The sequence below is a fragment of the Macaca thibetana genome, chromosome 12, assembly GCF_024542745.1.
Source record: "Macaca thibetana thibetana isolate TM-01 chromosome 12, ASM2454274v1, whole genome shotgun sequence".
Lineage (NCBI taxonomy): Eukaryota > Metazoa > Chordata > Mammalia > Primates > Cercopithecidae > Macaca > Macaca thibetana.
The window spans coordinates 40405422-40426410 of record NC_065589.1 but is presented as its reverse complement, the minus strand read 5'-3'; the positions used below and the strand labels follow the sequence as shown (position 1 = coordinate 40426410).

Below are 20989 nucleotides of genomic sequence, written 5' to 3'. Positions count from 1 at the left end.
GAGCTCTGCGAATATAGCAATGAAAAATAAAGTTTTATGTATATTCTACGTATGTATGTGTTGGTAGAAAGCAAAAAACGCTAGATAAAAATAAATGCAATACAATTTTAGCTGTGAATCAAAAAAAACCATTTGTGGTGTGGATGCAGAAGGTCTAGATGGGTGCGGAGTTCTCCATGTTTCACTTCTGACATTTGAAAATATGCAGTTTGCATTTGATACGTCAAATACTTATTTTTAAGAAAACCAATAAAATCATTAAAACCGAAAAGGCAGTTTTCCTTGTTTTTACCTTAATTGGAGTTATCTGTAATTGCAGTGTTAGTAGTTTTAAGGATTTTAAGTTACTTAGTCCCCTTTAGAGCTACGAAACATGTCAATTTTACTTTTCTCCAGCTTTTTGGAATCTTATCTAAAATCTCATGTGGAGTTCTGCTTAGCTCCAAATTCTCTTAGCCAATGTGGTCTGTCAGTGTCTGTCGACGAATTTCACCGTTAATTGATACAATATGCTGTCCTGAACCGGATGTTAAGAGGAGCAACTGTGCACAGTGCACTGGTTGTCTCCCATGGTAGGAAGGAATTGGCTTATCAATGGTCTGCCTACAATTTTTTTTTTTTTTTTTTTTTAGAGACAGAGTCTCCCTATGTTGCCTAGGCTGGTCTCAAACTCCTGGCCTCAAAGTGCTGGGATTACAGGCATGAGGTACAGTGTTCTGCCCACTTCCGTATTTAGAGCGATTCGAAAGGAAAACACTTCAAAACTTTATTGTTCATTAACAGGGTTATATATATGTATATATATTAATATAAAGACATTGTGTAAAGCAACTTTTGTGATTAATTCTAAGATATTATAAAAATTCAACCTGTGGCCGAGTGCAGTGGCTCACACCTGTAATCCCAGCTACTCAGAAGGGTGAGGCAGGAGAATCAGTTGAACCTGGGAGGCAGAGGTTGCAGTGAGCTGAGGTCGCACCACTGCACTGCAGCCTGGGTGACAAGGCAAGACTCCATCTCAAAAAAAAAAAAAAATTTACACCTGTGTCCTTGTGTCACGTGGCACACAGCATAAGATTTTAGTCTTGCTCATACCAGACTTTCTTCGGCTGCTCCTCATGTGGTAGCCATTAGTACGTATAACTATTTCACATGAGATATAACTGATAGGACTGAGGAAGTGCATTTTAACTTATTTGAATTTTAATGGTTATATTGTACAGTGTAGCTGTGTAGCATAGCATTTTGTGTCACTTCGTTTTCTCAAGGTTTGGAGAAAGATTTTTGGTTTATATACCAAATGTCTGTATAAAACCTAGGCACTGAGCAATATATTTTTTCTAACTTTATTAGGGGTACTTTACATACTGTATAACTCGCCTGTAGGTTTTAGTTGCAGTCCAGTTTTCTAGTACACTTTGTTGCAAAAAGTTTTGCCCATTTTCAAGTTAGTCCTGCTCTAGACAACCACTGATCAGCTTTCTTTGCATAATTTTTTCTAGAAGTTTCATGTAAATGGAGTAGTATTTTAGTCTTTTGTGTTTGGCTTTTTTCACTTAGCCTAGTGCTTCTGAAGCTAACCCAAGAGCTTTTTCACTCTTGTTGCGTGTATGGATTTGTTTCTTTTTGAGCCGTGCACATTTTAAACTAATTATCAGTTTTATCCTGTATTCAAACAAGTTTCATAAAACATTACTTGCTCATATTGTCTGGGGAAGTAAAAGTTAGCATCACGTATTTACAAATATAGAGGTTGGGTGCAGTGGCTCATGCCTGTCACCCTAACACTTTGGGAGGTGAGGCAAGAGGATTGTTTGAGCCCAGGAGTTGCAGACCAGCCTGGGCAACATGGTGGGAAAAAAATTAGCTGGGCACAGTGGTGCTTGCCTGTAGTGCCAGCTACTGCAGGAGGCTGAGGTGGGAGGGAGATCATGGCTGCAGTGAGCCACGATTGGGCCTCTGCACTTTAGCCTGGGCAATAGAGTGAGACCTCATCTCAAAAAAAAAACGAAACAAAACGAAAACCACACAAAGTCTCAAGCAATCAATTAAAAGTGAAAATTAGGAGGCTGTGCATGGTGGCTCATACCTGTAATCCCAATACTTTGGAAAGCTGAGGTGGGCAGATCATGAGATCAGGAGTTTGAGACCAGCCTGGCCAACATAGTGAAACCCCGTCTCTACTAAAAATACAAAAATTAGCCAGGCATGGTGGCATGCATCTGTAGTCCCAGCTGAGGCGGGAGAATCGCTTGAACCAGGGAGGTGGAGGTTGCGGTGAGAAGACTGCGCCTCTGCACTCCAGCCTGGGTGACAGGGCGAGACACTGTCTCAAAAAAAAAAAAAAGTGATTAAAATTATTAATTCCATACAGCCTCACCAATATTCTGTGTCAACTGCCAAAGTATTGGATAGGATGGGATTAATCCTAAAATGCACAACCCCCATATTTAACATCCCTAAAATTGGGATGTCTTAAAATTGATGACAGGTCAATTGGGAGTGTAAAAGAATAGCATAAGCCGGGTGTGGTGGCTCACGCCTGTAATCCCAGCACTTTGGGAGGCTGAGGCAGGAAGATTGCCAGACCTCAGGAGTTGGAGACCAGCCTGGGCAACAGGGTGAAACCCTGTCTCTACTCAAATACAAAATAAATAAATAAATAAATTAGCCAGGCATGGCAGCGTGTGCCTGTAATCCCAGCTACTTGGGAGGCTGAGGCAGGAGAATTGCTTGAACGAGGGAAGTGGAGGTTGTCGTGAGCCGAGATCATGCCACTGTGCTCCAGCCTAGCCAACAGAGCAAGACTCTGTCTCAAAAAAAAAAAATAGCATATTAAATTTGGTGAAATATAGTATGCATAGATATTATGCATATATTTTTATTTAAAAACCAGCTGGGTCAGGCACCATGGTTCCTGCCTGTACTCGAAGCACTTTGAAAAACCAAGGCAAGAGGATCACTTGAGTCCAGAAGTTAGAGATCAGCCTGGGCAATAAAGCAAGCCCCTGTCTCTACAAAAATATTTTTAAAATAGCTAGGTGTGGCAGTGTGCGCCTTTAGTCCTAGCTACTTGGGAGGCCGAGGCAGAAGAATCGCTTGAGGCCAGGAGTTTGAGGCTGCAGTGACATAGGACCACACCACTGCACTGCAGCCTGGACAACAAAGCGAGACCCTGTCTCTGGAAAAACAACACAGCTAGTAAATATAAAACTATACCTTGATAATAAGCATTATTTATCAAGTCCATAATATAGCACATTTACACATTAACACGCAGTTCTAGTCTGCTTATGTATTTTCAGTAAAAGAAACAAAATTGCAAGTTGTATAAAACTTAGATGAGCGTGACAAGATGATTTTAGGGATTTGTTCTGATGTATAAATTTAATCACACATGGTTGAATTAGATATGTTGGTAAAAATAACCCAAACTAGAAAAACTTAGTCACACAAAGCAGTAAACAACGACAAAGCCTAGAGTTGGTATTAACAATTAATAAACTAATAGTTCTACCTTTATATATCATGAAGCTTTAGAATCCAAAGACATCTCGCCAAGCCTCATGACTATACTGAAAACATTGATTAAAATTTTTTGAAATTGTTCAGAGAATGCAGCTAACCGTAACTGAAGTTCACTATTTTTAAGAGGATATGTATCAACTAGGGGATATGACTCATGAGTAAAATTCACATTTTTTCTAGCTGAAAAGCAAGTATATTTGAAGATAACATTTGGGTAACAAAATTTCCATATTTAAAAGATACTGCCGGCCTGGTGAGGTGGCTCATGCCTGTAATCCCAGCACTTTGGGAGGCCAAGGCGGGTGGATCACGAGGTCAGGAGATAGAGACCATCCTGGCTAACACGGTGAAACCCTGTCTCTACTAAAAATACAAAAAATTAGCCAGGCATGGTGCGGGCGCCTGTAGTCCCAGCTACTTGGGAGGCTGAGGCAGGAGAATGACGTGAACCCGGGAGGCAGACCTTGCAGTGAGCTGAGATCGTGCCACTGCACTCCAGCTTGGGCGACAGAGGGAGACTCTGTCTCAATAAATAAATAAATAAAATAAAAGATACCATCACCATTCTTAAACTGAAGTTAAAATAACAAAGGAGATGTAATAAAATCATGGCAATTCATGAGCACACAAAGGTTTTCAAAGACTATGTTATGACAGCCAAAACCATTACTATGACAAAACCACTGTGTTCCCAACTGTGCAACAACATCTTGAAGAAAACATTGCTAATAAAGACAATCTAAATAAGAAACTCAGAGATATTGCTACATTTTCTGTTTTACATTTGTCTCAAAATTTTTTTATCTGTCTCAAATTTTTAATCATTTCTTTTCAGCCAGGGTAATGATAAATATTTGCATACAAAAATCCATTTTAAGTTTTATCATTTTAAGATAGAATAATTCCCATTTCTAAGTAGAAATAGTATGCAACTATTACCATCGCAATCTTTAGCATTGTTGTTACAATAATAGTAGCTTTAAAACAAGTCTTTATATTTTATAGATACAAACTGAAATATTAACAGGTAAAATTAAATGTCTAGGTCTTGCTTCAGAACAGTACGAGGGGGCTGGGTGTGGTGGCTCACGCCTGTAATCCCAGCTCTTTGGGAAGCTGAGGTAGGTGGATCGTCTGATGTCGGTAACTCAAGACCAGCCTGGCCAACTTGGCGAAACACAGTCTCTACTAAAAATACAAAAACTAGTTGGGTGTTGTGGTGCACGCCTGTAATCCCAGCTATTCGGGAGGCTGAGGCAGGAGAATCGCTTGATCCCAGGAGGCGGGGTTGCAGTGACCCAAGATTGCACCACTACACTCCAGTCTGGGTGGCAGAGCTAGACCCCATCTCAAAAAAAAAACAACATTTAATGTGATTCCTAAAAGTATGCATGAACATGCGTTGCACAGACATTCAAAGTCTTGGAGAATATATACCTGAATGTTGATGAGTATTTTGTTGATTACCCTACATTTAAAAAAATTTCACACATCTAGATGTGTCTCACAATTGGTGATAGTTTTAGAGAAATCCATAATACTTTCATTTAGGATGATCATAGCAGTAAATTATGAATATCTATTGAAAGTAGGCAATAAAAGGTTTTTTTGTTTGTTTGTTTGAGATGGAGTTTTTTGCTCTTGTTGTCCAGGCTGGAGTGCAGTCACACAATCTCGGCTCACTGCAACCTCCGCCTCTGGGTTCAAGCAGTTCCCCTCCCTCAGCCTCTCGAGTAGCTGGGATTACAGGCATGTGCCAGCACGCCCAGCTAATTTTGTATTTTCTTTTTTTGTAGAGACGGGGTTTCTCCATGTTCGTCAGGCTGGTCTCGGACTCCTGACCTCAGGTGATCTGCCTGCCTCCGCCTCCCAAAGTGCTGGGGTTACAGGTGTGAGCCACCGCACCTGGCACAAATAAAAGTTTTTAATTATTACAGTACTTTATTGTAAAGGGATTAATGGCTCTTTTAAAAGAAAGGTTCTCAACCAGGTGCAGTGGTGCACGGCTATAATCCCAGCTACTCAGGAGGCTGAGGCCCTAAAATCTCATGAACCCAGGAGGTGAAGGTTGCAGTGAGCCAGGATTGCTCCACTGCACTCCAGTCTGGGCTACAGAGTGAGACTCCATCTCAAAAAAATAAAAAGAAAGGTAGGTTCCCTGCCCTACTCCCCAGGACCTGTAGCTCCAGCTATGGTCCAAGGCTGGGGCAGGGATATCACTTGAGGCCAGGTAGATCCTAGACTGTGAATAGCCACTGTACTACATCTGACTGGACTAGATCTGAATTCCATTCAGCTGTTAAATGGGCAATTCGAACTAGTAATTTGACCAAAAATATATACATGGTAGGAAAACTAGTTCATTATCTTAGTGAAAGAAATAGCTTCTACCACCCTCATTTTACATGTAAAATTGTACTTGAAGAATGCAGCTGTGTATGCCTAACCTGTACCATTTAAAGAAAACTAAACATTTTATTATAGGTTCTAAATGAGAAGAAACTTCAAGAGGTTGATAGTTTATGGAAAGAATTTGAAACTCCAGAGAAAGCAAACAAAATGTAAGTAATCTTGAAATCAGTAATTTAGCAGTTAACATTTAGAGCTTGTTTTATTTTTTACATTTTTTCCTGATAATTTTACATTTTTTCCTGATAATGTTAACGTTCGTAGTTTTCTGTTTTGAAATCTGTTTCAGGAATAATTTTGGTATGAACCTAATTATTGCAAATATTTTATTTGGAGTATAGGCCATCTCAATTAATTTAGAGGCAGTAGTCCCTCCCTTACCCCAAGGATTATGTTCCAGAAAACCCAGTGGTTACTTTAAACCTCGGATAGTACCAAATGTGATTGCTGTCAGGAACACATTTGTCTTCATGTCTTCCACACACAAATGTAATACCTTTTTTATCTTAACTAAACACCACACACAGGGGTTGTAACCTGCTTTTTGAGGTGCAACAGCAAAACTAGCATGAACTTCTTTTTCCTTCATCACAATTTCATGGAAGATTCATTCTTGGTGTAGATCTTAAATCTTTGTTTTTTGTTTGTTTGTTTGTTTTTTGAGACAGTCTTGCTCTGTCTCCCAGGCTGGAGTGCAGTGGCGCGATCTCTGCTCGCTGCAACCTCTACCTCCTGGGTTCAAGCTATTCTTCTGCCTCAGCCCCCCAGGTAGTTGGGATTACAGGTGCTCACCACCACGCCCAGCTAATTTTTGTGTTTTTAGTAGAGACAGAGTTTTGCCATGTTGGTCAGGCAGGTCTCAAACTCCTGACCTCAGGTGATCCGCCAGCCTTGGTCTCCCAAAGTGCTGGGATTATAGGCATGAGCCACCGCATCCGGCCTAAATCTTCGTATTTTTATGTGTATTTAAGGGACCACACTAGCATGTTCCTTTACGAGGTAAGAAAACCTTGCTTAAGATGACACTGTTGCTGGGCGCGGTAGCTCACATCTGTAATCCTAGTACTTTGGGAGGCCAAGGTGGGTGGATCATTTGAGGTCAGGAGCTCGAGACCAGCCTGGCCAACATGGTGAAATCCCATCTCTCCTAAAAATACAAAATTAGCCAGGCGTGGTGGCGCATGCCTGTAATCCCAGCTACTCGGAGGAAGCTGAGGCAGGAAAATCCCTTGAGCCTGGGAGGTGGAAGTTGCAGTGAGCCAAAATTGCGCCACTGCACTCCAGTCTGGGCGGCAGAGTGAGACCCTGTCTCAAAAAAAAAAAAAAAAAAAAGATGATACTGTGTTTTAGGCAAATAGAAGACTAGTTTTCCTTCTTAAAGGGTTATATGCTTTGTTGGGTTAATCTGATTCGTTGTTGTCAATGATGTATTCTTGTTGGAACTGAATCTAAGTGATCTGACTCAATATTCGTCACTACCACTGAGACAACAATGAATCAACTATATGTTTCTTTCTGCATAAAATACTGCCCTGAGGCCGGGCGTGATGGCTCACTCCTGTAATCCCAGCATTTTGGGAGGCCAAGGCAGGTGAATCAGTTGAGCCCAGGAGTTCAAGACCAGCCTGGGCAACATAGGGAACTCTACCAAAAACAAAAATTAACCGGGCGTGGTGGTGCACACTATAGTCCTAGCTACTTGGGAGACTGAGGCTGGAAGATCCTTTGAGCCCGGGAAGTCACGGCTGCGGTGAGCTGTGATTGCACCATTGTATTCCAGCCTGGGTGACAGTGAAGGGAGACCCTGTCTCAAAAACATAAAGGGTAGGATGTAACAAGAATGAGATCTGACAATAAGTTATTTTTTTAATGGCATTCGTACAGGATAGACAAATGAATATCATGAGATTCTTAAAAGGGACCCACATACTTTTTCTTGAGTCAGTTCTATGCTGTATAATAAAGTCATCTCTGTACGGCTTTATGCAACAGGAGTTTGTATTAAAGCTTCAACATCTTTACAGTTGGCCAAAGTTTCCTTCAAAGCCTACAACTTTCTTTTAATAATCCAAGCATTACTAGTCTAACATTTAGCAAAACTAGTAATTTTATGAAGAATATTTAACTTCACACCTTGACACACAATGATAGGCATGTTTTATTGGTGTGTGCTTTGGAAACAGTCAAGCACTTCTTTCCAAGTTATGTGGCTTTTGAATCAATGCACTGTCCCCCACCCCCAATAACATGCTTCTCTCTCTTTTTTTTAATTCTAGAGTAAAGCTAAAACATTTTGAGAAATTTCAGGATACAGCAGAAGCATTAGCAGGTAAAGTAAAAAACTAGAAGGTTGCTTTTTTGAAAAAATTAAGTCTTAGCCGCTTGCTTTTCTTGTTAAAAGGTTGTTTGCTTCAGTTGCCTGTGTTAACCTTATTCAATGTTGTCAATGATGCATTCTTACTGGAACTGAATTTAAGTGATCTGACTCATTCGTCACTACCACTGAGACAACATTGAGTTAGCTTTTTTCACCGTAGGGCTGATTTTCCCCATGTGTGAGGAGAGGTGAGAAGTGGTTAAGTTGATCTCCCTGTGGAAACCAGCAACATAATGCTGAAGCACAATTCAGTAAAAGGTGTTCTACAAGGGACCAAGGTAATGTGGTCAAGTACACAGCTCTCTCCTCATTTTAATCCAAGGGTAGAGTTGTAATCTTGAGAGCAGCCAGGATTCACAGTTGAAAAAATAATTTAAAAAGCTCTTCTTGGCTTATAGATTTTTAGTTCAAAAAAAGCATATCAATATTCAGATTTATCCAGAAACTGACAGAGGTGTTATTTTTAAAAGATTTAGAAGAATGGATGACTCATACTCTTCAACTAGATTTCATCATGGGACAACAGAGTGGTAGGGTTTATTTACTATAATTGACTGCGGTAGGTCTTACAGTTTTGTTTTTTTAAGTGTTGGGGAAAAGAGGAAGAGCAGATATAAAGCCCAAATCATTGAATTTTCAACTGCCTAAATTCTCTATCACAAATCAGCCAACTCTTTGGCAGTGTAGTTTGAAAATGAAGGACTGTGAGGAAGAATATGGCTTAAAGCTGGGCAAGAATATGACAGATGCAAAAAATTGTGTTAAATAACCACAGGAGAAAGGTACAGTTTTTGTTCGAAAATTGGGAATCCAACTAAACATTCTGGAACATAACAGACCACCCTAACCTTGGCAGAGGGGTAAACTGAAGGAAGACCCATAGGGCCAGTTTCTTTGTTTTATAAACATAGTTCTCCAGCTTCACCAACCCTCCAGTAATTAGTGTTATATACAGCCATAAAGAACAACTGTGGCAATATTAACTGGGAGAATTTTTTAAAAGATAGCCTGTTCATCACAGCTTGTAAGTATGGGTAAAAATTTGGTAAAATTCCAAGCAAGATTGTGTTACCTGTATTCCAACTCTAGGGGGTGTTGTTGACACATACTGGGATATGAACAGTTCCTAGTGGAGATGTAGTGTGCTGCAGTCCTGATGTCAAGGAGTGTCTTCTGAATTCTTTTTTGCATATGATCTTTAATCTGCTTGGGATATTTCTGGCCAGTCCTTATTAAATTGTATTAAATGGACAAGCCAAGCTTTTGCCCAAACAAGCAGGTTTTTACTATTAATACGTAATATATTGAGCACATACTGATTGTCAAATTTATATTTATGATTTCATAATTGTTATTTAATTCTTGAATCCTGTGAGGAAGATAACCATCATCTCTATGTTACAGATGATAAAACTTGAAATTTGAGCAGTATTTCTAGATTCCTTTTTTTTTTTTTTTTTTTGAGACGGAGTCTGGCTGTGTCACCCAGGCTGGAGTGCAGTGGCGCGATCTCGGCTCACTGCAAGCTCTGCCTCCCAGGTTCACGCCATTCTCCTGCCTCAGCCTCCGAGTAGCTGGGACTACAGGCGCCCGCCACCACACCCGGCTAGTTTTTTGTATTTTTAGTAGAGACGGGGTTTCACCATGTTAGCCAGGATGGTCTCGATCTCCTGACCTTGTGATCCACCCGCCTCGGCCTCCCAAAGTGCTGGGATTACAGGCTTGAGCCACCGCGCCCAGCCTTCTAGATTCCTTTACCTAGCTTCTTTGTATTATTTAAAGTAATGTACAATAAGGCTAGGCACAGTGGCTCACGCCTGTAATCCCAGCACTTTGGGAGGCTGAGACAGGTGGATCACCTGAGGTCAGGAGTTCGAGATCAGCCTGGCCAACATGGTGAAACCTCGTCTCTACTAAAATTACAAAAATTAGCTAGGTGTGGTGGCAGACACCTATAGTCTCAGCTACTCGGGATGCTGAGGCAGGAGAATCACTTGAACCCAGGAGGCGGAGGTAGCAGTGAGCCAAGATTGCACCACTGCCCTCCAGCCTGGGCAACAGAGCGAGACTCTGTCTGAAAAATAACGTAAAATTAAGTAATGTACAGTAAATGGACAAAATGCCATAGTAGTTGAGAATTTAAAGTCAGACTCCCCCCTCCCCTCCCAGTCTAAGCTCCATGAGGGCAGAGACTGTTCTGTACTGTCAAATTCCTATATAAGGTTTATAAATAAATACTTTGGGGAAAATGAATGAAAATAGTGAATTTTGTCAGGAGTGCTGTCATAGAAACATTTACAGTGCCTTTTCCTATCTGTTTTCACCAGAAAGTTAAATGAACATCAGCTAATTAAGAGAGCAGAATCCTTTTTTGAGAATTCACTTCTCACTGCCTGTTACGAGGCAGTTTTGACATGACAGAACTACAACTAAATGACTGTTAATGTCACAATGTACATTTTAAACCTCATAGCCTTAGAGTTTGATGAGACCAGGCGCAGTGGCTAACGCCTGTAATCCCAACATTTTGAGGGGCTAAGATGGGCAGGAATTTGAGATCAGCCTTGGCAGTATAGTGAGACCCCCTCTCAAATTTTTCTTTTTGGAGACAGAGTCTTGTTCTTTATGTCACCCAGGCTGGAGTGCAGTAGCACGATCTTGGCTTACTGCAGTCTCCACCTCCTAAGATCAAGCAATTCTCCCAGGAGGCTGGGTTCAGCCTCCTAAGTAGCAGGGATTACAGGTGGTACCACCATATCCAGCTAATTTTTATATTTTTTAGTAGAGACGGGGTTTTGCCTGTTGGCCAGGCTGGTCTCGAACTCCTGACCTCAGGTGATCCACCTGCCTTGGCCTCCCAAAGTGCTGGGATTACAAGCACGAACAAGTGTTCCTGGCCATCAGTTTTTTTTTTTTTTTTTAAATAAAGAAATAGGGTCTGGGCTGGGCGCGGTGGCTCACTCCTGTAATCCCAGCACTTTGGGAGGCCGAGGCGGGTGGATCACGAGGTCAGGAGATCGAGACCGTCCTGGCTAACAGTGAAACCCCGTCTCTACTAAAAAAAAAAAATACAAAAACGTAGCCGGGCGTGGTGGTGGGTACCTGTAGTCCCAGCTACTCGGGAGGCTGAGGCAGAATGGCATGAACCCGGGAGGTGGAGTTTGCAGTGAGCTGAGATTGCACCACTGTACTCCAGCCTGGGCGGCAGAGCGAGACTCCATCTAAAAAAAAAAAAGAAAGAAAGAAATTGGGTCTGTTGGGGTATGACATTGAAGTTGTATTGGTTTCAGACATTCATATATGCTATTTACATGAAATGGTTTATTTTTATTCTTGATTGTGTTTTCAACTTGCAAGTCTTTTTTTTTTTTTTTTTTGAGACTGATCCTCGGCTGGAGTGCAGTGGCGCAATCCCAGCTCACTGCAATCTCTGCCTCCCGTGTAGCTGGGATTACAGGTGAATGCCACCATGCCCACCTAATTTTTGTATTTTTAGTAGTAGAAACGGGGTTTCACCATGTTGCCTAGGATGGTCTCATCTCCTGACGTCGTGATCTGCTCACCTTAGCCTCCCAAAGTGCTGGGATTATCCATTTGATCATAATTCAAATGGATATACAATCTGGAGGGAAGAGCAAGACCTTACTCATTAAGTGCAAACTGCCTTACCTTGGAAATTGTTGACTTCCTTCCTTCCTTCCAAGCATTTTTCTTTTTTTTTTTCTTTTTTTGAGATGGAGTTTTGCTCTTGTCTCCCAGGCTGGAGTGCAATGTCACGATATCACTGCAACCTCCACCTCCTGGGTTCAAGTGATTCTTCTACCTCAGCCTCCCGAATAACTAGGATTACAGGCATGAGCCACCAGGGCCAGCTAATTTTTGTATTTTTAGTAAAGAGAGGGTTTCGTCATGTTGGCCAGGCTGGTGGTACATGCTACCATGCCTGGGTAACCCAAGCATACTTTTACGTCAGTCAAATGTCAAATAAATATCCGAAGAGGTATTAGTTCATGTGGGTCCAGAAAATGGGGATAAAGGTCTAAGGAAGGATGAGTATTATAAAGTAGCCGATTTAGAACTTCCCAGAAATACCAGTGGTCTCAAAATAGAATAGGTAGCCTTTGCTACAAAGTTTTACATTGCTGGAGGTGTACAAGCAGAGATACAGCAAAGGTAAGGCTTTCACTCAAACACGCTTATGTTGTGGCAGAATTTTGAAAATGATTACACTCATTTTTACTAGTTTTGATGTGATTTTAGGGTATTTCAGGACGGTCTATTTGAAATGACAAAGGAAAGTGAATCTATTTTGTCTTCCCAAAAAGATTGTTTCTAAGATTTCATGATTCTCTCTTGAGTTCATGAGAAGATTCTTGTGAGAGGGAAGAAACTCTGTACCTGATTTTACCCCTGACTCTGTAGCAAAAATGAGGGTGGGAAGATCAAATGAAATTGTGAAATTTGTAACTTATAAAACATATATCGTTTCATTTCAGAAGTAACATTAAATTCAAGCCCTTTGAAAGGTCTATTTTATTTTTTTAAATGTCAAATAGGACAAGGTCTCAAAGTTAAAAATTTGAGAGTTAATGCTTTTGTTTTTCTTTTTCCTGAAAAGCATTCACAGCTCTGATGGAGGGCAAAATCAATAAGCAGCTGAAGAAAGTTCTGAAGAAAATAGTAAAAGAAGCCCATGAACCGCTGGCAGTAGCTGATGCTAAACTAGGAGGGGTCATAAAGGTAAAGTCATGATTTTTTTGGTCATGCCTGCTAGTCAGATCTCACAGCATACCAACTACAAAGCCTAGCCTTTGTAATAAGTTGCTTATCATAAGTTCTTAATACTTTTTTCTCTCTTTTCTCTAAGCTGCATGATAATGGATTTCCCCTAACATCTGCTGAACCAAGCAAATAAGCAATACCTATTTGTTGTAGAAGATATAGAAAAACAAAAAATGATAAAAATTGTCTTTAACAAATCTGCTACCCATATATAATGTTAACATTCTATGTATATTATGCTATATTTTTGTCTAGCCACATTTTTCTTTTTTCAACAAAAATGGGGTCCTTATATTTTTTAGAAATGTGTTTATTAGAAAAATTTAGTAGGGGTGTATTGCTGAAGATGAAATAAAATGTGAGAGTGGATAGAAAGACTAGGAAAATAGCCTCCCAAATGCAGAAAGCAGAACAATTTGGGCCGGTTGCATTGGCTCACACCTGTAATCCCAGCACTTTGGGAGGCCGAGGTAGGAGGATCACGAAATCAGGAGATCGAGACCATCCTGGCTAACACGGTGAAACCCCATCTCTACTAAAAATACAAAAAAGTAGCTGGGCATGGTGGCAGGCGCCTGTAGTCCCAGCTACTTGGGAGGCTGAGGCAGGAGAATGGCATGAACCCAGGAGGCAGAGCTTGCAGTCAGCCGAGATCACGCTGCTGCACTCCAGCCTGGGCAACAGCAAGACTCCATCTCAAAAAAAAAAAAAAGAAAAAGAAAAAGAACAGTTCGAAAGTCAGGGCTGGAGCTCAGGCAGTGGCACAGTCTCACAGCTCACCGCAGACTTGACCTCCCGTTCTCAAGCAATCCTCCCTCTTCAGTAGCAGGGACTACAGGCACGTGCCACCATGCCAGCTAATTGTTTTATTTTATTATTTTATTTATTTGAGACAGAGTCTCGCTCTGTCGCCCTAGCTGGAATGCAGTGGCACAATCTCAGCTCACTGCAACCTCTGCCTCCTGGGTTCAGGGGATTCCCCTGCCTTAGCCTTCCCAGTAGCTGGGATTACAGATACCCGCCACTATGCCCTGGCCTCCCAAATTGCTAGGATTACAGGTATGAGCCACCATGTCCAACCTGTAATTTTTTTTTTTTAAGGCAGAGTCTCACTCTGTTGCCAGGCTGAAGTGCAGTGGCACAATCTTGGCTCACTGCAACCTCCGCCTCCTGGGTTCAAGAGATTCTCCTGCCTCAGCCTCCCAAGTAGCTGGGACTATAGGCACCTGCCACCATGCCCGGCTAATTTTTGTATTTTTAGTAGAGACAGGGTTTCACCATGTTGGCCAAGATGGTCTTGATCTGTTGACCTTGTGATCCGCCTACCTCGGCCTCCCAAAGTGCTGGGATTACAGGCGTGAGCCACTGCGCCCAGCATAACCTGTAATTTAAAAAGAAAGTTAAGTAACAGGTAGTAAAAGATCCCCTTAAACCAACTACTTGGTCAAATTATATTAATCTTTTTATAGCTTTTATCTTACATAACCAAGCTGCCTTCTGGAAGCTTGTATCAGTTTTTACTTCCACCAATGATACACTCAAGTAATCTACAAACACTAGAAATTATACTTCTTGTCCAGCTGAGAAATGCATATATTTAAGTCAGTGCCACTTTAATATTTAAGAAATAATTTCAGGCTGGGCACGGTGGCTCATTACTGTAATCCCAGCACTTTGGGAAGCTGAAGCAGGCGGATCACTTGAGGTCAGGACCAGCCTGGCCAACATGGTGAAACCCCGTCTCTACTAAAAATACAAAATTAGCTGGGCATGGGGTGGTTCATTCTTGTAATAATCCCAGCTACTCGGGAAGCTGACATAGCAGAATCACTTGAACCCAGAAGGTGGAGGTTGTGGTGAGCCAAGATTGTGCCACTGCACTCCAGCCTGGGTGACAGAGCGATACACTGTCTCAAAAAATAATAATAATAACTACAGGTAAGTCTTCTTTTTCTTTCTTTAATATAGATGTTCTTGTTCTCATAGGAAAAGCTGAATCTCAGTTGTATCCATAGTCCTGTTGTTAATGAACTTATGAGAGGAATTCGTTCACAAATGGATGGATTAATCCCTGGGGTAGAACCACGTGAAATGGCAGCTATGTGTCTTGGATTGGCTCACAGGTGAGAATTACTGGAAAATAAAGTCAACTTACTATTATTTGATAAGCACTTAACATAGCATTGTTCTAAGAATATTACAAATGTTCATTTGAACCTCATCAGAACCTTATGAAGACGATTATAGTAATATCCTCATTTATAGATGAAACTGATGCCCAAGGTCAGTACAGCTAGTAAGTGGTAAAGCCAGGGTTTGAACCCAGGCAGTCTGGCTCCATTGTCTCGATTCTTAAAACCTCAAAACCTCATCAAAGGAATTCTCTACTCCTCTGATCTTGGATCCCCTATTTCTTGGGCTTTCCTTCTTTTATCTCTGCTAAGTCATGCCACTCCTCCATCTACTTAATATTTCCCCAAATTCTGTCATCTGCTGGTCTTATGGGGTAGGTGTGTATTGTGTTTTGATTGTTTTACTCTGATATTTAATGAGGCAAAGAGGACTAGGTGCAGTGGCTCACCCCTGTAATCCCAACTCTGGGAGACCAGGAGTTTGAGACTAGCCTGGGACAACATAGCAAGACCTCATGTGTCTCTTTTTGTTTTGTTTTGTTTGAGACAGAGTCTTATTCTGTCACCCAGATTGGAGTGATCTCAGCTTACTGCAGCCCCTGCCTCCCAGGCTCAAGTGATTTTCTTTTTTTTTTTTTTTTTTTTTTTTTTTTGAGACGGAGTCTCACTGTGTCTCCCAGGCTGGAGTGCAGTGGCGCGATCTCGGCTCACTGCAAGCTCCGCCTCCTGGGTTCACGCCATTCTCCCGCCTCAGCCTCCGAGTAGCTGGGACTACAGGCGCCCGCCACCACGCCCGGCTAATTTTTTGTATTTTTAGTAGAGACGGGGTTTCACCGTGTTAGCCAGGATGGTCTTGATCTCCTGACCTCGTGATCCGCCTGTCTCGGCCTCCCAAAGTGCTGGGATTACAGGCTTGAGCCACCGTGCCCGGCCTGCTCAAGTGATTTTCTTGCCTCAGCTTCCGAGTAGCTAGGATTACAAGCGTGCAACACTACCGCCCAGCTAATTTTTGTATTTTTAGTAGAGACGGGCTTTCACCTTGTTGGCCTGGCTGATCTTGAACTCCTGACCTCAAATGATCCACCTGCCTCAACCTTCCAAAGCACTGGGATTATAGGCTTCAGCCACCACGACTGGGCTCTTTTTTTTTTTTTTTTTGGAGACAGGGTCTCACTGTGTTGTTCAGGCTAGGGTGCAGCGGTGCGAACTTGCCAAGGCAGCTGCAGCCTTGATATCCTGGGATCAAACAGTGCCACCTCAGCCTCCCAAGTAGCTGGGACTACAGGTGCATGCCACCATCCGTCGCTGGTTTTTAACTTTTTGTAGAGACGGGGTTTTGCCGTGCTGCCCAGGCTGGAACTGCTAGGCTCAAGTGATCCACCTGCCTCAGCCTCCCAAAGTGCCGCTGCTACAGGTGTGAGCCACCATGCCCAGCCATGTCCCTATTTTTAATTGCATCTTAACCCTATCATATTTAATTAGAAGTCCCTTAGAATAGGCATTATTGCTATGTTGTGATATATCTGTTCATGAAAAGCATAATACTCTGGAATTGCACTACAGTTAACAGGGTTGTGAAGAAAGTAATGGTAGGTAGTTGCTCAAAACCTATGCAATTTTGTAATCAGTACTATCAAATAGTAATCCTAATAAAATTATTACCACAGTTCAAAAGACATCTTAAGTTCATATTAAAGAAATACTGCAGGCCGGGTGCAGTGGCTCACGCCTGTAATCCCAGCACTTTGGGAGGCCGAGGTGGGCGGATCACGAGGTTAGGAGATCGAGACCATGGTGAAACCCCGTCTCTACTAAAAATATGAATAATTAACTGGGCGCGGTGGCGGGTGCCTATAGTCCCAGCTACTCAGGAGGCCAAGGCAGGAGAATGGCATGAACCCAGGAGGTGGAGCTTGCGGTGAGCTGAGATCGCGCCACTGCACTCCAGCCTGGGTGACAGAGCAAGACTCCGTCTTTAAAAAAAAAAAAAAAAAAAAAAACTACAATTAAAAAAGGTCTATTTAAAAATTAAAAGGTGGGCATAGATTGAAAGGGTTGAAGCTGCTAAGTTAGAGTTAAGAGCGAAAATGCACAAAGGTCGGAGAGCTTTGTAATAAGCATTTCTAAGAGAGAACAAATGGTGAAACTGAGTCACAAATCCAAACTTGGGTAAATCTGCATTGTGTATAGCAGTGGTTCTCTATCGAGGGCAATCAGATGTCCCCTCAGTGGGCGTTTGCCAATGTCCATAGACATTTTTGGTTGTCAAAATTGGAGGTGGGGTGGGGTCTGCCACGAACATCTAGTGGATAAAAGTTAGGGATACTGCTAAAGGTCCTATAATGCACACAGCAGCCCCTACAACAAGGAATTAGGCCCAAAATGTTAATTGTGCTGAGATGAAAAACATTTATATACAAACAATATTGTTACTCCACAGCTTTCTGTTTTCAGATGTTAAGAGTGCTGCAAAATTCTTTTTTTTTTTTTTTTTGAGACGGAGTCTCCCTCTGTTGCCCAGGCTGGAGTGCAGTGGTGCAATCTCGGCTCACTGCAAACTCCTCCTCCCGGGTTCACGCCATTCTCCTGCCTTAGTCTCCCAAGTAGCTGGGACTACAGGCGCTCGCCACCATGCCCGGCTAATTTTTTTGTATTTTTAGTAGAGACGGGGTTTCACCGTGTTAGCCAGGATGGTCTCAATCTCCTGAGCTCGTGATCCACCCGCCTCTGCCTTCCAAAGTGCTGGGATTATAGGTGTGAGCCACCGTGCCCAGCAAAGTTCTTAACTGGTAGTATAAAGCTTAATATGTGCTATAAAAGATTGCATGAACCAATATGGCTTGTTTTTGAGACGGAGTCTTGGCTATGTTGCCCAGGCTGGAGTACAGTAGCACGCGATCTCAGCTCACTGCCACCTCTGCCTCCCCGGTTCAAGCGATTCTCCTGCCTCAGCCTCCACAGTAGCTGAGATTCAGGCATGCCCCATCATACCTGGCTAATTTTTGTATTTTTAGTAGAGACATGGTTTCGCCATGTTGGCCAGGTTGGTCTCGAACTGCTAACAGGTGGTCTGCCCACCTTGGCCTCCCAAAGTGCTGGGATTACAGGCGTGAGCCACCATGTCCAGTCCAATATGACTTTTGTATTACACAGCTTATTCTATTTGTCACTCATACATAAACTCATTCATGTTACAGAAATACAGGTGGTAGCAGTATACATAGTTTTTTGTGGTTTTTTTAGTGTGTATTTTCTGATCTTGCATGGTGCATTTCTACTTAGCTGATTTTTCTTCTTAGAAAAACCAATTATAGCTCTGACTACAGGCTGATTTGAGTTAAAAAAAAAAAAAAAAAACTTTAAGGTGTTAATTTAAATGCTTTCCCTAGATGCTATCTTACTAATTTATTTTCCCCTTTTTTCCCAGCCTGTCTCGATATAGATTGAAATTTAGCGCTGATAAAGTAGACACAATGATTGTTCAGGCAATTTGTAAGTATAGTACATGCAAAGTCTGATTTGTTGCTCTGTCCTTCATGCATTTTCATACTGTTGAAACTGTATCTTTTATGATTCTATCTGTTGAGAAAGAGAAAGGAGGCCAGGTGTGGTGGCTCACGCCTTTAATCCCAGCACTTTGGAAGGCCGACGTGGGCAAATCACCTGAAGTCAGGAGTTCAAGACCAGTCTGCCCGACATGGCAAAACCCTGTCTCTACTAAAAATACAAAAAAATTAAATGTGCATGGTGGTGTGCACCTGTAATCCCAGCTACTCAGGAGGCTGAGGCAGGATAATCGCTTCAACCCAGGAGGCAGAGGTTGACTATTTGGAGATTATATGAATCACAGAGTTAACATTACATTAATTAATTCATTTCTGTTTTTCCATGAAAATGTTAAAAACATAAGTGGAATCTTTGTAGTTGTATGTTCTGCTGTGTCATTAAATTATTTTTAGAAAGCTGAAAAGCTGAAAAACTGCCAGGCACAGTGGCTCATGCCTGTAATCCCAGCACTTTGGGAGGCTGAGGCGGGAGGATCACCTGAGGTCGGGAGTTCGAGACCAGCCTGACCAACATGGAGAAGTCCCGTCTTTACTAAAAGTACAAAATTAACCAGACTTGGTGGTGCATGCCTGTAGTCCCAGCTATTTGGGAGACTGAGGCAGGAGAATCACTTGAACCCTGGAGGCAGAGGTTGTAGTGAGTCGAGACAACGCCATTGCACTCCAGCCTGGGCAACAAGAGCAAATCTCCATCTCACAAAAAAAAAAAACCCACAAAACTCAAAATCTTAATCATATTTCTATTTTAGAAATGCATTTGGCCTTGGCTCACGCCTATAATCGCAACACTTTGGGAGGCCAAGGCTGGTGGATCACCTGAGGTCGGGAGTTTGAGACCTGGCCAACATGGTGAAACCCAATCTTTAGTAAAAAAATACAAAAATTAGCTGAGCATGATGGTAGGCACCTGTAATTCCAGCTACTCAGGAGGCTGAGGGAGGAGAATCACTTGAACCCGAGAGTTGGCAGTTGCAGTCGGCTGAGATCACACAATTTCACTCTAGCCTGGACACCATGAGCAGCACTCCGTCTCAGAAAAACAAAAAAGTATTCGGCTGGGCGCAGTGGCTCACACCTGTAATCCTAGCACTTTGGGAGGCCAAGGCAGGTGAACTGCCTGCACTCAGGAGTTCAAGAGCAGCCTGGCTAACATGGCGAAACCCTGTCTTCACTAAAAATGCAAAATAGTAGCCAGTTGAGGTGGTGTGCGCCTATAGTCCCAGCCACTTAAGAGGCTGAGGAAGGAGAATCACTTGAACCCAGAAAGCAGAGGTTGCAGTGAGCTGAGATTGCGCCACTGCACTCCATCCTGGGTGATGGAGTTAGACTGTATCTCCAAAAAGAGAAAAAAAGAAATGTGTTCAAGCAGCAAGTCCTTTCCTAGATTTATACCCAAAAGAATTAAAAACAAGAACTCAGAGTTCCTTGCACACCAATGTTCATAACAGTTATTTACAAAACCAAACAGTGGAAACAACCCAGATACCTTTTAACAGATGAATGGATAAACTGCCTTGTGGATGCAGCTTGAATGTCTCTAATCTGAAATTCAAAATGCTCTAAAATCTAAACCTTTTTGTGCTACCACACGAATCCACAAGTGGAAAACTCTACACCTGACCACATGTGATAGGCCACAGTCAAAACTTTGTTTTATGCACAAAATTCTTTAAAATATTACGTAAAACGGCCAGGCGCAGTGGCTCATGCCTGTAATCCCAGCACTTTGGGAGGCCGAGGCGGGCGGATCACAAGGTCAGGAGATTGAGACCATCCTGGCTAACACGGTGATACCCCGTCTCTGCTAAAAATACAAGAAATTAGCCAGGCGTGATGGCGGGCGCCTGTAGTCCTAGCTACTTGGGAGGCTGAGGCAGGAAAATGGCATGAACCCGGGAGGCAGAGCTTGCAGTGAGCCGAGACTGCACCACTGCACTCCAGCCTGGGCGACAGAGCGAGACTCCATCTTAAAAGAGTCCCATCCTCAAAATAACCTCACATGTGTTTGCAAATACTCTGAAATACCTCTGGTCCCAAGCAATTTGGATAACGTACACCCAGCCTCTACACACAGTGGAATGTCAGCCAGCCTTAAAAAGAAATGAAATTCTGACACACATTTCATTTCTTACGCTAAGTGAAATAGTCACAAAGTACTGCATGATTCTGCTTATATGAAGTACCTAAAATAGGTG

The 20989-nt window shown here is 42.3% G+C and overlaps 2 protein-coding genes and 2 non-coding genes across 7 annotated transcripts in view; 3 read left to right on the top strand and 1 right to left on the bottom strand.

Annotated features, from left to right (window-relative positions):
- SUMO1 (small ubiquitin like modifier 1) overlaps nt 1–20989 on the bottom strand; it is a 1087495-nt gene that overhangs the window by 76193 nt on the left and 990313 nt on the right. The gene's annotated exons all lie outside the window — the stretch shown is intronic.
- The window catches only part of NOP58 (NOP58 ribonucleoprotein), a 35807-nt gene that overhangs the window by 1463 nt on the left and 13355 nt on the right, over nt 1–20989 (top strand). For 2 of the 3 annotated variants that reach the window (XM_050750832.1, XM_050750834.1), the window contains exons 2-6: nt 6013–6089; nt 8214–8266; nt 12933–13054; nt 15083–15219; nt 18656–18720. In XM_050750832.1, coding sequence (XP_050606789.1) covers nt 6013–6089; nt 8214–8266; nt 12933–13054; nt 15083–15219; nt 18656–18720 — 454 coding nt within the window. Of the gene's footprint in view, nt 1–6012; nt 6090–8213; nt 8267–8474; nt 8593–12932; nt 13055–15082; nt 15220–18655; nt 18721–20989 lie in introns of those variants that run through there. The other variant, XM_050750835.1, reaches the window with a different exon arrangement.
- LOC126933284 (small nucleolar RNA SNORD70) lies at nt 7347–7434 on the top strand. The gene has a single exon (XR_007718523.1). It is a non-coding gene; the product is annotated as a small nucleolar RNA SNORD70 (small nucleolar RNA).
- LOC126933285 (small nucleolar RNA SNORD70) lies at nt 8371–8455 on the top strand. The gene has a single exon (XR_007718524.1). It is a non-coding gene; the product is annotated as a small nucleolar RNA SNORD70 (small nucleolar RNA).